The following is a 15,427-nucleotide window of genomic DNA, read 5'->3' on the forward strand; positions in this document are numbered from 1 at the left end:
GATGTGGGTGGAATGTAAGCAATCAGCAGGACACGGTGAGCCCAGCGTCCTCCTACGCCGCCATCTTCTCCCTGTTCTCAGGTCTTGGGTATTCTTATCATCCCATTTAGAAGCATCATGCCAGAGGAAGATACCCATGTTTTGGCTGATGGTGACAATTAATGGTAACTAATACTGAGGCATTATAAACTGGGTACTGTGCTACATACTATTTCTAATCCTCACAGCAGTTTGCCAGATAGAATTTGTTACACAGTATGTTGTCGGTGAGGAGACCAAACTTGTAGTAGTAGAGAACAAAGGCTCTTAGACTTCATAGTACATAAACAGAAGACCAGAGTTATCTGTAATGTTAAAGCTACCCGAAATCAAGGATGCCAAACGTTCTCTAAGGAAAACTTCAGATTGTGCCTTTGTGTATAGCTAAGCTAGAGAGACTTTCTTATGTTATAATGAGACTTGTTGGAAGGCTGGCAGGAGTTAATGGTGCTCAGCAAACTAGATCTCTCTTACACCAGTGGTTAGAAAATCGTGGGTCTGAAACTCAAGGAGGAGTTGAAGTCAGAGATGTTGGTTTGAGAGCCATTTGCACATAGTGTGGTAGGCTGTCTGTGATAATGTCCAGGACAGCTTAGTACAGGTTTCAGAAAAGATTCAGCAACAAATTTAGTACAAGGAAGGAAGAAGAGATATAGTTTGTTGCTGACAAGAGGATGGCCTACTGAGTTCACTAGGTTCATGATGTAGAAATTATGTTAATGTCATTCAGCTTGAAAGGTCCCATTGGGTTAGAAAAATTAATTGGATGCAGATTCTGTCTCAGTGCTATTCTGGGAAAGTTGTGACAGATACCTATGTAATTATAACCCAAGTGAGAAAGTAAGGTGTGCCTCTCTATTAGAGAGATCTGGATAGATTGCTCTAAGGATTGCCAGTGGGAAGGAGAGTGAGGAGACTTCATGGGGCAAATACCATTTAAGGCTTTGAAGAATGGGAGACATAATGAAAAATAAGAATGGTAACCGGATAGGCTAAATGATTAACAGAAACCTAAACACAGAGTCAGGTAATGAGAAATGTAGGGGAAATAGTAAACAGTTCATTTTTGCAAACAAAGGTTGTGTGAAGGGGATCATAAGAACAAAAGGTGGGGCACAGTGAAGCCAGGCTAAAGAATGTAGTCAGTAAATGACAACTGTTAACCAGAAATGTTCTCCTATTAGCAAATGTGATTCTCCATAGTGGGGAGATACTGGAAACAGGGAGACTAGTTAGGACCCCCCTGCAAGAGTCTAAGCAAGAAATAATACCAGAGCATGAAGTTCAGGAAATTGAGTGGAGAAAATAGCAGATCATTAGATATGAAATGAGAAGGAAGACTGAATGACTCGTTGATAACTTTGAGTTTTGTGCTTAACAGAGTGGGGTGCTGGTGCTTCAGAGAACAGAAATAGAGAACACTGGGGCAAGAGGAGCAGGATTAAGAAAAAATCCGACTCCATTAGACAGGCTCGTTTGGCCTTTAATTCAGTGCTTTTGCTGAAGGTCATATTGCCAGACCTTCTGTGTGTTACCTCTTTTTTCTGTAAGTGAGGATGGTGCCTCCTGGGCATACTCTCTCCTCTGTCCCATAGCACCTTGGGAACCATGACTGAGGTCCTGATGATAGCACTACTTAAAGCTAGAAGCCTAGTTTTGTCATATTACAAGAGAGAGCCAAAATCTTGAGCAGAATAAACCTTCCATTTTCTGATAAAATAGTTTACTAGATTTGTAAGACCTTGTTTGCGTTACAGTACTAAGTATAGGCCTCACAAACCAAAGGGAAAAGCAGGCCCATGTTTAGTCTGCTATGTGAGGCATTCTTTACTGGTGTCCTTTCCAGAGCCGTTTGCTGTTAGCAGTTTTGACTAATTCCAAGGCATCATTTTTATCCTGTTAATGGTATTCAGGAAATTGAAGCTCTGCTTAGATTGAGATGATAATCTGTATTCATTCCATACTATTTTATGGCCACATTTCCTGTATTTTTAAATTTGGACCATTGTCTTTTATGTGCTCAAGAAGATGGAGGAATCTGAGGCAGTCCTCCTTGAAGTGGGTGGTCTATCAGACACTTGTCTCACACCTGTGATTCTCTTTCTCTTTTACAAACCCATCATTCTGACATTCTCCTGGGGCCCAGTGATTTTCTGGGTTACAGTTTTATTTGTAGACACTGATATTAGAAAAGATTTTCCACTAGTTTTTACATTTGGGGTCACAAGAGGAAGTCCTGAAGGGTCCTCCTGCATTTGCTCTTGGAAGGAGAGGAGGGGAAGTGTCAGTTCTGTAACCTACTAACACCAGTTCCTTCTGGGCAGCCACTCTGGAAGTGTGTATTTATTATTACTTATGTCTGGTCTGAGTCAAGTCCTGTAATCGTGGGTACAATTTGCATATTTTCTTGTGAATTTTGAAGATGTTGAATTCTCATAGACTTTCTAGGAGCTAAACAGTACATAATGGGTTCTGGTGGGCATTTAAATAAGTGAATTTCTGTGAAGTGCTTAGAACAGTGCCTGGTGGAAGTGCTGAGTTTGCTATTACATTGATGATGTTATGATCTACTTTGTGAGTTGTTCAGGTCCTTTCTGCTTACCACTTTTTGGTCCATTGACTACTCCTCTTGAATTCTGCCAGCAACTGAGAGAGGTGAAAACTAAATTATTTGTTAAGTCAGATTGCAAAAAAAAAAAAAAAGAGGGACTATATTTTTAAATTATCTAGAGATTTCATAGAGAATCTTGAGGGGGACACCAACAGTGATCAGGTGCAAAGCAGAGAAAGATGTTGCTAAAACCTACGTGATGGAACTTGCTCTGTTTTAGAAGTTTCACAGCCCTTGAGAAAGTCTAAGTGACAGGAAGGTGGTGCCAGTGTTCTGTTAGGTTTTACTGCCCTGTGGTAGACGTCATTCAGCTATGAGAGCAAGAGGCGCTAGAAAACACAAACTGTTAACAGGACGGTGGGGGCTGACTCCCAGGTCACAGTGGTGCATAATACAGCCCCAGCCTACCGTGCCTCCCACCCCCAGCCCCTGTGCCACAGGCTCCATGTCTGTGGACAGGGACAGCTTCTTACTGTATACCACCAGAGATATTTGTGGATAAGGTACATCTCAAAAACATGACTACACAAAAGCCAGAACAACACAGGTGACCCCCAGTCAGTTTTGAAGATAGGATACAAGGCTTCTTTTCCCCTCCCTCTAAGTTTGATGTTTACTTTAGATGCATTTAATTCAAGGGGAAATGTTGCCTTAGCTTCATCATTTCAGTATTTGGCTAAACAGATCTAACTTATGGTCGGGGCCCTCACTAAATTAGCCAGATTGTGTTTTGTTAGCTATGCTCTATTGAGCCTGTGGTGGGTACGAGGCCCCTGAATAAGTGCTGCTTTATGACATCTTATTATGACTGTAACTGCCCTTGAGACTTGCTCCTGTCCCAGTTTTAGAGGAAGGATCTGAACTTGGCGAAGTCTAACCTTGCTCAGAGTTCTACATTTGTAAGTGGTTGAGCCTGAGTTCTGACCCTGGTCTGACTCCAGAACCCACATCCTTACTGGGCTGACTTCATACTTCCCTCCCCTAGTGTGAAAAAGATAGGTATCCTATCCTGGGGCCGGGGGAAGTGGTGCTAAAAATCTCAGCTTTGGTCCATGAATTGTTCGTGATATTTTACGTAGACTTGTACTTTGAAGTAGGTTTTCTACATGCATTTAGATCCCATCACTTTCAAACAGATCATAAAATAGTTGTCTTGAGAATGGCTTCTCTAGAAAGAATAGAAATCTGGACATGCAGACCCAGAGCATTTCCAAGGAGTCCTGGCCTAACTTTGGAATAGTTCTTCCTATTTTGATTTTCCTGAATCTGACATGGTCTTGGTGTCTAGATTTTATCTTATTTTTTAAATTTCCTTTTAGCCTTCTAGTTTATCTTAGCTATGATAAGTTTATATTTTGCCTTATTTGAAATTAATTTAAGGCAGCTTACAAAGATACAGTATCAGTGGAGGAGTTCTGAATTGAGGGACATGTAGGAAGAACACAGTTAAACCCAGGCTGAGGGTAATACACAAGATTCATACTATCAGCATTTGCTAGAGGTGGTCCACAGGTTTGGCTAAGCCAGAGCAGAAGCAGCCCACCTCTTCCCAATTTTTTGAGAACAGAGATAACTTCTTCTACTGGATTGAAACAGTTTCTTAGGTCACTCTGCGAACACCAATGGCATCAATAAAAGCAATGGTAGAGTCCAAAGCAGTGAGGTCTGGTTACTGAGCTTTCTGCTTAATCTAATATTTAGATCTGCTAAAGGAATGAATGGCCCACATGTTCTTTTTAGGCGCTCGTTCTGCTGTGACTTAGATCTCACAGCTGAATTTCAGGTAACAATGAACTGGAGATTACATCTTTTAATAGCTGGACTGGATAATAAGTATAGTCACCTGCCCAATAAGCGGCTCACCTAGGGAAATGGCTGGTGTGCTTTCTTAAAGTTGAAAGACCTAAGATACTTGTCCTGAGTAGAGGGCCGTCCTCTTTCCCCAGAGGTGAAGTGAAACAAGACCGAAGGCAGTGCCAACATTTACTTCAAAAAGAGCTGGGTGGTTTGTCAGGCAAGTGTACTGTAGGCATTTCAGTTTTGAGTGGCAAGGAGTTTGAGTTGTACCTTCCCTCTTCTGTTGCATATCTAAAGCTCTGGATGGTCTGTTGGTCAAATACAGACCCATCTGCTCCGTCAGACAGCCAGACTGGGCTAAGCTGGATTCGTTCTCTAAGTTGGGATAGGGGGAAGTGATTGTAGTTTCTAGGTTTGTGTGTGGGGGGTTCAGCTACAGAGCAGTATCACCAGGAAGCAGGAAGCAGTATCACCAGGAAGCAGTATCAGCAGGAAGATGTGGAAAGCACTGGGTATGTGTTTGTTAAGTAAGTGAGGGTGGTGCCTTTAGAATGCTCAGATGAAAATGTTTAGTAGGCAATTGTAAAAGAGGGTCTAGAGCTTAGAAAACAATAGGGAAGTTAGAGATTTAGAAGTCTTCAGGTTTCTGAAACCTAAAACTCTTGAGAGGAGATGTGGGTTTTAATCTATAGCCTGCCATGTTATTCTCCTGGGCTGGTCACTTCTCTGGGATTAGCAGTCCTTATTTGTAAAGTAAAACTAGACAGTTCATCCCACAGCCCTCTTCCAACTCTGGAAATTCATTTTAGAACACAAAAAAACATTCTCTCAAAATGTGCTGCTCTTTGTGGGAAAAAAAGACCCTTTAGTAATGGCTTAGGGTGTGTAGTATCATGAAAGTACTGGACTTATATACTAATATCCTTTTCACTCTCCAAATCAGTGATTTATTGTGGAGAGAATTAAAAGTGGACAAGAGGAAGGGTGCCTGGGTGACTCAGTTGGCTAAGCATCTGACTTTGGCTCAGGTCATGATCTCACGGTTCATGGGTTCAAGGCCTGCATCGGGTTCTCTGCTGTCAACACAGAGGCCCCCTTCGGTTCCTGTCTCCCTTTCTCTCTGCCCCTCCCCAGCCAGCTCATGCTTTCTCTCTGTCCCAAAACTAAATAAAAACATTTAAAAAAATTTTTTTAAATAGAAGTAGACTGGAGGAAATTTCCCTGGATAAGTCAGTATTTGGTGTTAGTAAATAATCATTCCCCCCACACCTGTTTCCTTAAGTGAGTCATATTTCTGATAATATTCACCTTAGGTCTGCCAAGATGGAAGTCATGTGGCTGAGTCAGTGGAAACAGGGATGAGAATGTGGGTTAGGTATTTATTTTTTTTTTTCCTGTCCTATTACCTGTTTGATAATGCCAGAAAATTTCAAATTGATAGTTTTACAGTGTCCAGAGGCTCAGGTGAAAGCCAGGGAATTTGTGGGGGAGTGCAGGAGTACAGCCTATCTCCTGTTGGGCTATACTGCCCCCTAACAGAAGCTGCTTTTTGTTCTTAAGCTGCAGAATTGAACATTTTCTTGGTTTGGAAAGAGTTTCTTATAGTTATAGCATCTTCTCTCCCACCCTCCTTTCCTGGAAAAGGTGGATAGGGCCCATATGTATTTTCATGGTGTATTGGTTTCCTGAGGCTGCTGTAACAAATTACCACAAACTTGGTGGCTCAAAGCAACAGAAATTTATTCTGTCACAGTCCCAAGAGGCTAAAAGTCTGAAGTCAAGGTGTCGAAAGGGCTCCACTCCCCTCTAAGGCTACAGGGGTGAATCTCTTCATTGTCCCTTCCACCTTCTGGTGGCCACTGCTATACCTCATGGTTGTATCACACCAGTTTCTGCTTCTGTGGTCACAGTGCCTCTTCTTATGTCTGTGTCTCTTATATAGGTCTTTTAAAGACACTTACTATAGTATATAGAGCCTAACTGGATAATAAGAGATGATCTCTCCCCCATGTCCTTAATTACATCTGCAAAGACCCTTTTCCTAAATGGGTTTACATTCATCAGTTCCAGAGATTTGATGTGGATACATTTTTGGGGAGACCACCATTAAATACATGACAGGTGTTTGGTGCCTTTTCTCTCCATTTTCTCTGAATCTTTATTATTACTATTGCTAACTCTGTTCTGTGTAAACCAACATTCCCTTTCATTCTAGGTGGTGGCCTGTGTGGAGATGGCTTACACCAAGGTCCACCATGGATGCTGCTCAGTTACATAGCTGCTTCCTTATTTGTGTTGAGTGTTGATTGTATTATTTTCAAGTAGCCATTTAGTTTTTTTTAATGGGGAAAATTACAGCAAAGATTTTAAACAGTATTAAAGTTTGTAAAAAAAAAAAAAAAGCAGGGCGGGGGGGGGGGGACTGGACAGTTTAAATACTAAATTGCACATAACTAGAAGTGCAGGTCAGTAGCAGAAACATTTCATTTTGCAAAAATGTAGAAAATAGGATAGTGATGAAGTTTCAAGTTCGTGTTTGGAGGCTGTCTTTCATTGTTGCTCTTCCTTTCTCTGCAGGTCTTTTAGATAACCCTGAGCTTCGTGTGGTCCTGGTGTTTGGTTATAATTGCTGTAAGGTGGGAGCCAGTAATTATCTGCAGCGAGTAGTCAGCACTTTCAGTGATATGAATGTCATCTTGGCTGGAGGCCAGGTAGACAACCTGGCATCACTGACCTCTGACAAGTATGTCTCATGTGCTTCTGATTCCTCCCATGTATGCCCAGAAATGTCCTCAGATTTTTCTTACCCAGGTTTTTAAATTTTTTTTTTTTCAACGTTTATTTATTTTTGGGACAGAGAGAGACAGAGCATGAACGGGGGAGGGGCAGAGAGAGAGGGAGACACAGAATCGGAAACAGGCTCCAGGCTCCGAGCCATCAGCCCAGAGCCTGACACGGGGCTCGAACTCACGGACCGCGAGATCGTGACCTGGCTGAAGTTGGACGCTTAACCGACTGCGCCACCCAGGCGCCCCTTACCCAGGTTTTTAAAACACATGTTTATAGAATTGCTAACGGTTCATTCCATTATACAATACTCTACATAATTCTTCTTACAACTGAAGAATGAAATTTATATGTTGTCTTTTAATAACTTAAATGGACTCCTACTCTCCTTAAAATTAATTTTCAGAACTGTCTACTGGTATCTCCCACAACATCTCTGTGCTCCATATAATATCAGTAATAACTTCCTCTGTAGTTCTGTTTCCTCCTCTGAAGGAAATGCATGGCGAAACAGTGAAGCTTTATGGTAAAACTTCTTAGAGCCTCTGACATACTCAGTGCTATGGAAATCTTCTAGAGAGGGAATATTACTGTGACAGTTCTCAAATCCATTCTGTGGAGCATCTTGGATGCTTATTGGTATGGGCACACATTTTGGGAAATGCTATACTAGATCTTTTTGAAAGCCTTTTTCAAAAGGTGTCAAATTTGTGTTATCTTTGATTTTGTTACCAAGGCTTTTGCTTTTGAGGGTGAAATATTTGCTCAGTTATTTTGGGCGCCATTACTCCCTTTGCATTTTGAATGAGAGTATGTAGTAGTTTCTGAGTTTGAACTAATTAAGTGAACATGAATATCATCAGTTTCCAAAAGCAGGAAAATGAGAATGTGTTATCCCCTGATGCTTCCTGCAAACACTAGTATTCATTTCTCACTATATTTGTGGTTAGTATTTGGATACTAGAGTGGCGATGTGTCAACAGACCTTTAGAGATCAGTATCTTTAAAAGCAAGCAATGTAAATAATCCCAGTTATAATCTCCTTTCTGAGAGGCTCCTCTGATGAGTCAAGAAGAGCAAATATAGTTGACCTTTAAGCAATGCAGGGGATAGGGGGGACACCAACCCCTGTTGAAAATCCATGTATAATTTGTGACTCTCCCAAAACTTAGCCTACTGTTGACTGGAAGTCTTAACTGATAACATGAACAGTCGATTAACACATGTATGTATGTATTATAATATGGAAAGCTAGAGAAAAGAAAATGTTAAGAAAGTCATAAGGAAAACAAATTTACAGTCTTGTACTTGTCAAGAAAAATCCACATATAAGATAATGTGTGTTTCCCAGGGGTCAAATGTAGCTAAGTCGAGGCACTGAATTCTAAGCAGGATGTCAAACATTGGATTTCATGCATAAATACACCTAACTCTCAGTAATTATCTGTGATTGTTTCTCTTCTTGCCTGATTTTCTGTGTCTTTGCTTTTATCTTTAAATTGTATACAGTAGGGCAGTGATGATTTAATACCTCATTTGCCTTTGAAATGCCAGTCTCAGTTCAGACATTTAGCATCTGAGACGTAAGTCTATTAGCATGGTTCGTTGTCGTCATCTTTTTATACCTGTTATGGGTAATAGTCCTCAAGAACAATTAACCTTTACATGACACATTAATTGTAATGTGGTCTTCATACTGTGTCCGTGGGTAAGAGAAGCCATTGAATAAATCGAGACTCTGTTTTAATAGTGTCCAGATATACCACCTCACCAAAAAAAACCTAAGTAAATAATTCTTTGGGGCAAGATATTGACAATACACATTGCAATTGTATGCCAAAGAGGAAATGAAATAAAGTTAAAGGAGCAGTGGAGGACTTCATAAGGTGGATTCTGCCCCTCAGTAACTGGTTTTGCTACTAAGCTAATCTTATTATCTTAGTCCTCTTAAGCTTTTTCAGTTAAGTTTCTTGTTAACCTAGTGAATCTTGCCCATTTCACCGACTCACATGTTGATAAACGTGATAGAAATATAAGGTATTTGTTTTTTCCCTGTAGGTATAGGTGTTCACTATATTATGTTTTATAACTTTGACACTTTATATTTGTTTTAGTAAGGATAAAATATTACATAAAAAAGGCAAATATAAACGAAAGCATGTTTTTACCTTTAGATTAAGCTGAATTGTAGGCTGAAAGTAATAAATGAGACATAGCAATGTAATTATGTTTCTTTATGGACCAAACAACTTAAAGCTAAAACTTCTGGAGTTACAGGTTCTTAATAAAATTACTGTCCATGATTGAACAAATATCTAATATATCTTTTTTAGAATGGGACACCAAGGTAAGGGGGAAAAATACCAAAAATGTAAATAATACCAGAAAGCTTTATTTAATAGATATCACTGTATATATGAATAATATTTTAAGTTTCCTTTTAAGAAAGTGAGAAAGGTTAAGGATACTTTATAGCCTTCTAAAAATGCAGGATGGGTTTCAGAAATCTTTGTGAAGATGCATTTGCCCCCTTGAACTTGTGACTAAAAAAATAGTTGCATACTTCTTCACAGATCTGCTTCCCTGAATTAGATTCCCTGAATCTGCTTCTTTTAAATGTATTAATAGTTTCATTGTTAACCCCTAGTACATTCCTCCTATCTGGGATGGTGAGCCTTAGACTAACCGTAGGCTGTTAAAGGCTAGCCAGTGGATCAGGAGTTTTCTTTACACTTTAAAATTTATATTCTCATTATATGTTTCATGATGTATCACCACACTTTTCTAATTGAATTTCCAGAAACCCTCTGGATATTGATGCCACTGGTGTGGTTGGACTGTCATTTAGTGGACACCGAATCCAGAGTGCCACCGTGCTTCTCAATGAAGAGGTCAATGACGAGAAGACTGCTGAGGCTGCAATGCAGCGCCTCAAAGCTGCCAGCATCCCAGAACAGAATACCATTGGCTTCATGTTTGCATGTGTTGGCAGGGGTTTTCAGTATTACAGAGCCAAGGGGAATGTTGAGGCTGATGCGTTCAGAAAGTTTTTTCCTAGTGTTCCTTTATTTGGCTTCTTTGGAAATGGAGAAATTGGATGTGATCGCATAGTCACTGGGAATTTCATATTGAAGAAATGTAATGAGGTGAAGGATGATGATCTGTTTCACAGCTATACAACAATAATGGCACTGATTCATCTTGGGTCATCTAAATAAAGCCATCTGTAAAGTGGCTTTCACAATATAAAACTTTTGGGCTCTGCCTTTCCTAGAAAATGGAAATTGGGATATGTCTATTTCAAAAAAAATAGTAACTTTATATGTATCAGTTTTATAGCTTTGACTATATCCGGGGTAGTTTTTAATTAATTAGATGGACAACTTTGTACCTAACATAATGCACACAGAATTGAGAGCTTTTGCGCCAAACCAATTACGGCTATACTGTACTGGATTATGTAGCTGCTATGTAATGTGACGTAAATAGTCTTCTTCATAGGAAGATTGAAAGAGGATTCATCAATAGGATGGAGCTTTAAGACATTCCATGACTACCTCTGAACTATTAGATCTTTTAGCAAAATCATGAAGACATTTTTTTCTCCCTTAATGAAGGAGAAACATACATGAATAGCTTGAGAAATCTTTCTCTGCTTTACAGTTTTACCGATTTTTTTAGAAACTGTAACAAAATTATTACTTTTTACTTATTTGACAAAAATTAAAGAACTATTTTTGTTCTAGTACCCTGAAGTTGCTTAGTCAAATAAATTGCCAAGACTAATCAGTATTTTATTACTTTATAAGGAAAACATTTCCTTTTCCCTCAATGAAGGAATTGTAAGAGAAGAATCCTTTTCACCTAATTCTATATAGAACTGGCAGACCAGACAATTACATCACCTTATTTTGGTCTTATACCAATAAAATGTACCTTGGAAACTCATTCAGTGTTTTGTACATCACTGCTTTTGGTGAGTGAATGATGGAAGTAAACTAATACTTTAGAAAAGAAAGCCTGGAATGGTAGTCAGCTAGTAAATCCTGCTGTATTCCCAGAATGACTTTTTAGGTTTATATTTCTAATTATGCTAATGTCTAAATGAGATAGGTTCAGAGGAACACCAATTTTCCCCAGTGGCCTTTCTTCATATAGTGATAAAACCTTTGATTTCAGCTAGGCACATGCCTGCCATAACAAAGACATTTCCCATTCTCTCTTGCCATTGACTGTTGTGGTCAGTGAAATGTGAGAAGTGACAGGGGTCATTCATTCAAAATGATATGACAGTTTTTTGCCCTTTCTCAAGCTTATTGCTTGGAAGTGGATCTGGTAGCGAACTATCCTGGACTCTCCAGAAGAGGCAACACTATTGGGGAAGAGAACCACACAGAAGGATCCCAGGAATGCTATACAGTTTTGTTGAAGTGCTACCATAAGTGACCCGGATTGCCCATCTTCAGACTGTCTTACAAGATTGAAATTAACATTAATCCTGCCTCAGCCAGTGTTTTTTTCCCCAGGGCTTCATTACAACAGATGTTTATATTAGCATATTATCCCTAATACGGTATGATATAACTAATGTAGGGCACTTTGTATTCATTAGTGGTTCTGACAGAACAGTATAAAACTTGCAAGGTAAGTGAAATCAAAAATATTAACCTTCCTGCTTTTCTATTTGTAGTCACTTTTCTCACAATCTTTATGCTAAAAGGTCTTTCTTTTGCTGATAAAAATACTTAAATGTTCATTTTATGGTTATCCCATATCTTAGTTCCTGAAGAAAATCCGAAGAAAAATTTTCAAACTTTTAATCTGTGAATATTAATATTTAGCTTTTATTTAGTTATTAAACTTTCCTATTATTTGACATTGGTTACCCATTATCAAATAGGCAATATTCAAAATGCACATCTTTGGATGTGCTTACATAGCACATAAGGAAAATACTTTGTAAATTTTCTTTATCCTTGATTTTAACAAGAGTTGGTTGAATAGTAGAGGAAAAAGAATTTGAAAAACTAAAAATATGAACATAATCATGATGATTGAATGGATTATTTTATTTTTTTTTCAAATTAATACTCCTACAGAATGTTTTGTTACTTTCCAAAGGAGAGTCTGCTGCAAGATCATTTCAATACAGTATGTGAGGTTACTAGGATTCCTTTGTATAGCTGAGCTTTTGGGGCTTGTTATGAATGGTAAATTCATTTGACTACAAGGTTGTAATCTTGGTGCAGAACAGAAAGGGGAGAAGTTGACCCAATAGAAATAAAAGTAGTACTGGTGAAAATAGAAGCCATATATGCTGCCTCTAGAGGCCATGATGTTCCATGGAAGGGTACAGGAATTTAAGCAAAGTTAAAATGAATTAATTACAATTTTGAAAGACCAGTGTTAAAAGCAAGCATTAAAGAGTTATTTTTTCAGCTAAAAACATACTAAATTCCTAGAAATGGCATCTTTCATATAGTCATTTCTGAAAGTGGAAAAAAAGATCACACTTGAAAAAACACATGCACACGAGAAACACAGTTACACTCTTAGTGTCTTCATACACGGAACTGCCTTCTCTCAGATGATGAGCAGACTAATAGGATGGTTTAATCAACACATTTAAAATACTTCTTTTTATGTTTTCAAAGCACAATTTTGCCGTAATTTGCCCTGCAAAACACTGCTTCAAGGAATAGATTTTGATTATTTTTCATCCCAGTAAAACTAAACTCCTTATAAGCCATCTAAGGAAGCATAGTGATCTAAAGAAAAGGAGGAAAGGTATTTCTTGGGATTAAGATCAAGAAACAGACATGCTGCGTAATGACATAATAATCTACCATGATCTATACCAATGAAGGGCATTCAGTGGGCCACTTCACTGCTTATAGTTCTCTCAACTTGGGTTATCTCTAAAACTGGGTTATTAGCAAACACAGCAATTTCTCAAACTAGTAAAAGAGGCCAGATAGCAAAAGCTTTGCCATTGATTTATACTGCAAATGTAGGTATTCTTGGGAAGGAGTTAAGATGGGAGAAGTAGGTGGAAGCTAGGCTTTTTCCCTCATATATAGCTGTGTTGAGGTCAGATCACTTGGAACACCCAGAAAATTGATCTGAAGGCTGGCAGAAGTATTTTCACAGTTGGACAGAGACTGGCAGGTGCAAGGTGCATGGAAGTGAATTGGGGGAGAGAAAAATGGTGGTGCCACAGAGGGGAGGGAGAGGCAAAAGGGAGAGAAAGGAGATGACAGAGTGCCGCATCGGATTTGCATAAGAGAACTCTCCCAACCATGAACGGGTGGGTGAGCTAGAGTTATTGAGTAGCACAGGTTTTTTGCAAACTGTGGAGCTCAAACTCTGGTTTAGAAAGTATGCAACTTTCTCTGGAGGGGAGCTGTGGTGCATGCTCTCAGGGAGGCAGAAGGAGCTGGTGGATGCATAGCGGAATGTAAGGATCTCCTTAATTGCACAAAAGACTCTGCAGGTGTCAGCAAAACGCCTTTCCTGGGGGCAGAGGTGTGGGCTGAGGGCAGATGACCTAATTGCAGCTTTTTGCGGTGCTACATCATAGATTCCATGCATTGCACAGGTGTGGGAATTTTTCTGGGACAAAGAACACTGTCTACAGCATAGGGAGTTTCTCCTTGGAAGGAGAGGGGTGAGTCTGCATGGTGCCAGGTCCTTTAAGATTTTGAGTCCCAGGTGCATATCAAAGAACAGGAGAGCTGTAGCCCAGGATGCAACAACTGCCCTATTATGTGAGGGTTTCCTAAACAGTGGGGGGTGTGAGATCCCCTGTCAAAGGACCAGAGAATGTGGTGACATTTTCGTCAACACCAACCCGGTGGGATTCAAAGAGCAACACAGCGGCCCCCAGTGGAGGCAGAACCCACTTTCACCAAACCCCCTTGCCTTGTGCCTGTCAACTGCATACTTTCTAGGGCAGAATGGACTCTGAGCACAACAGGCCTCTCTTCCAGAAGACCAGCATAGGCAGTATTCTGCATGTACCAAGTGAATTGAAAATAGAGTGCTTCAAAGCCTCACCTGCAGTTCTAGTGGAAATAGGGTCAGGCTTACTGTTTTGTTTCTTTTCTTCTTTTTTTTTTTTCCTTTGGAATCAGACTTACAGATTTTTGTTTTTTCATTTCCTTTTCTCTCTCTTTTTTTTTTTTTTGTTTGATTCAGGCTTCTTTTTTTCTTTTTCCTTTTTTTTCCCTTTCTTTGGAATCAGGTTTATAGTTCTTTGGCTTTTTCATTCCTTTACATTGTCTCTTTTTTGGGGATGAAGCTTTTTTTTTTTTTTTACCATGCTTATCTTAAATCAAAGTACGCCTAGTTAAAGGTCCATACACTTCCCACTGTAAGCAAGGAGCTCTGCTGAGGACTGACAAGTGGGAAAGAGCAGCCAAAACACAACAGCAAAGTGCACACAGCATACACCAGAAACCTTCCTGAAGCACCAGGCCCTGGACTGTGTATGACTCCTTTTTAATATAGCCTTACTCTCAGGTGCAGAAAGCATAACAAGCTTTCAAAACATACAAAATACAGAAACATAGGCAAAATTACAAGATGGAGGAATTATCCCCAAAAGAAAGGTAAAGAAGAAATCACAGCCAGGAACTTGCTCAAAAGATTACTAGCTGGGCTTGAAAAAAGCATAGAAGACACCACAGAAATCCTTGCTGCAGAGATCAAAGACCTAAAAACTAGGACAAAATAAAAAATGCTATAACTGAAATGCAAAACTGACTGGATACAGTCACAACATGGATTTAAGAAGCAGATGAGAGAATAGGTGATAAAGAAGAAAGACTTAGGGAACTCAAGGATTCCATAGAGTGAAATATCGGTATCTAAGGAGTCCCAGAAGAAGAGCAGGAAAAGGGGGCAGAAGGTTTATTCAAACACATTATAGCAGAGAACTTACCTAATCTGGGAAATGAAACGGGCATTTAAGTACAAGAAGCACAGAGAACTCTCCTCAAAATCAACAAAAACAGGTCAGCACCACAACATATCACAGTGAAACTTACAAAAAAAAAAATACAAAGAGTTCTGAAAGCTAGGGACAAAAGGTCCTTAACCTACAAGGATAGACACAAAAGGTTAGCAACAGACATGTCCACTGAACATGGCAGTCCAGAAGGGAGTGGCAGGAAATATTCAATGCGCTAAATG

The 15,427-nt window shown here is 39.5% G+C and overlaps 1 protein-coding gene across 2 annotated transcripts in view; it reads left to right on the top strand.

Annotated features, from left to right (window-relative positions):
* Positions 1–11,182, top strand: part of FBXO22 (F-box protein 22) — a 31,045-nt gene extending 19,863 nt beyond the window's left edge. For both annotated transcript variants that reach the window (XM_047862167.1, XM_047862168.1), the window contains exons 6-7: positions 7,025–7,190; positions 10,035–11,182. In XM_047862167.1, coding sequence (XP_047718123.1) covers positions 7,025–7,190; positions 10,035–10,452 — 584 coding nt within the window. In that variant the 3' untranslated portion in view covers positions 10,453–11,182. The remainder of the gene's footprint in view (positions 1–7,024; positions 7,191–10,034) is intronic.
* The last annotated feature ends 4,245 nt before the right edge of the window (positions 11,183–15,427 follow it).

This window comes from Prionailurus viverrinus, chromosome B3 (genome assembly GCF_022837055.1).
Source record: "Prionailurus viverrinus isolate Anna chromosome B3, UM_Priviv_1.0, whole genome shotgun sequence".
In the NCBI taxonomy this organism is placed as follows: domain Eukaryota; kingdom Metazoa; phylum Chordata; class Mammalia; order Carnivora; family Felidae; genus Prionailurus; species Prionailurus viverrinus.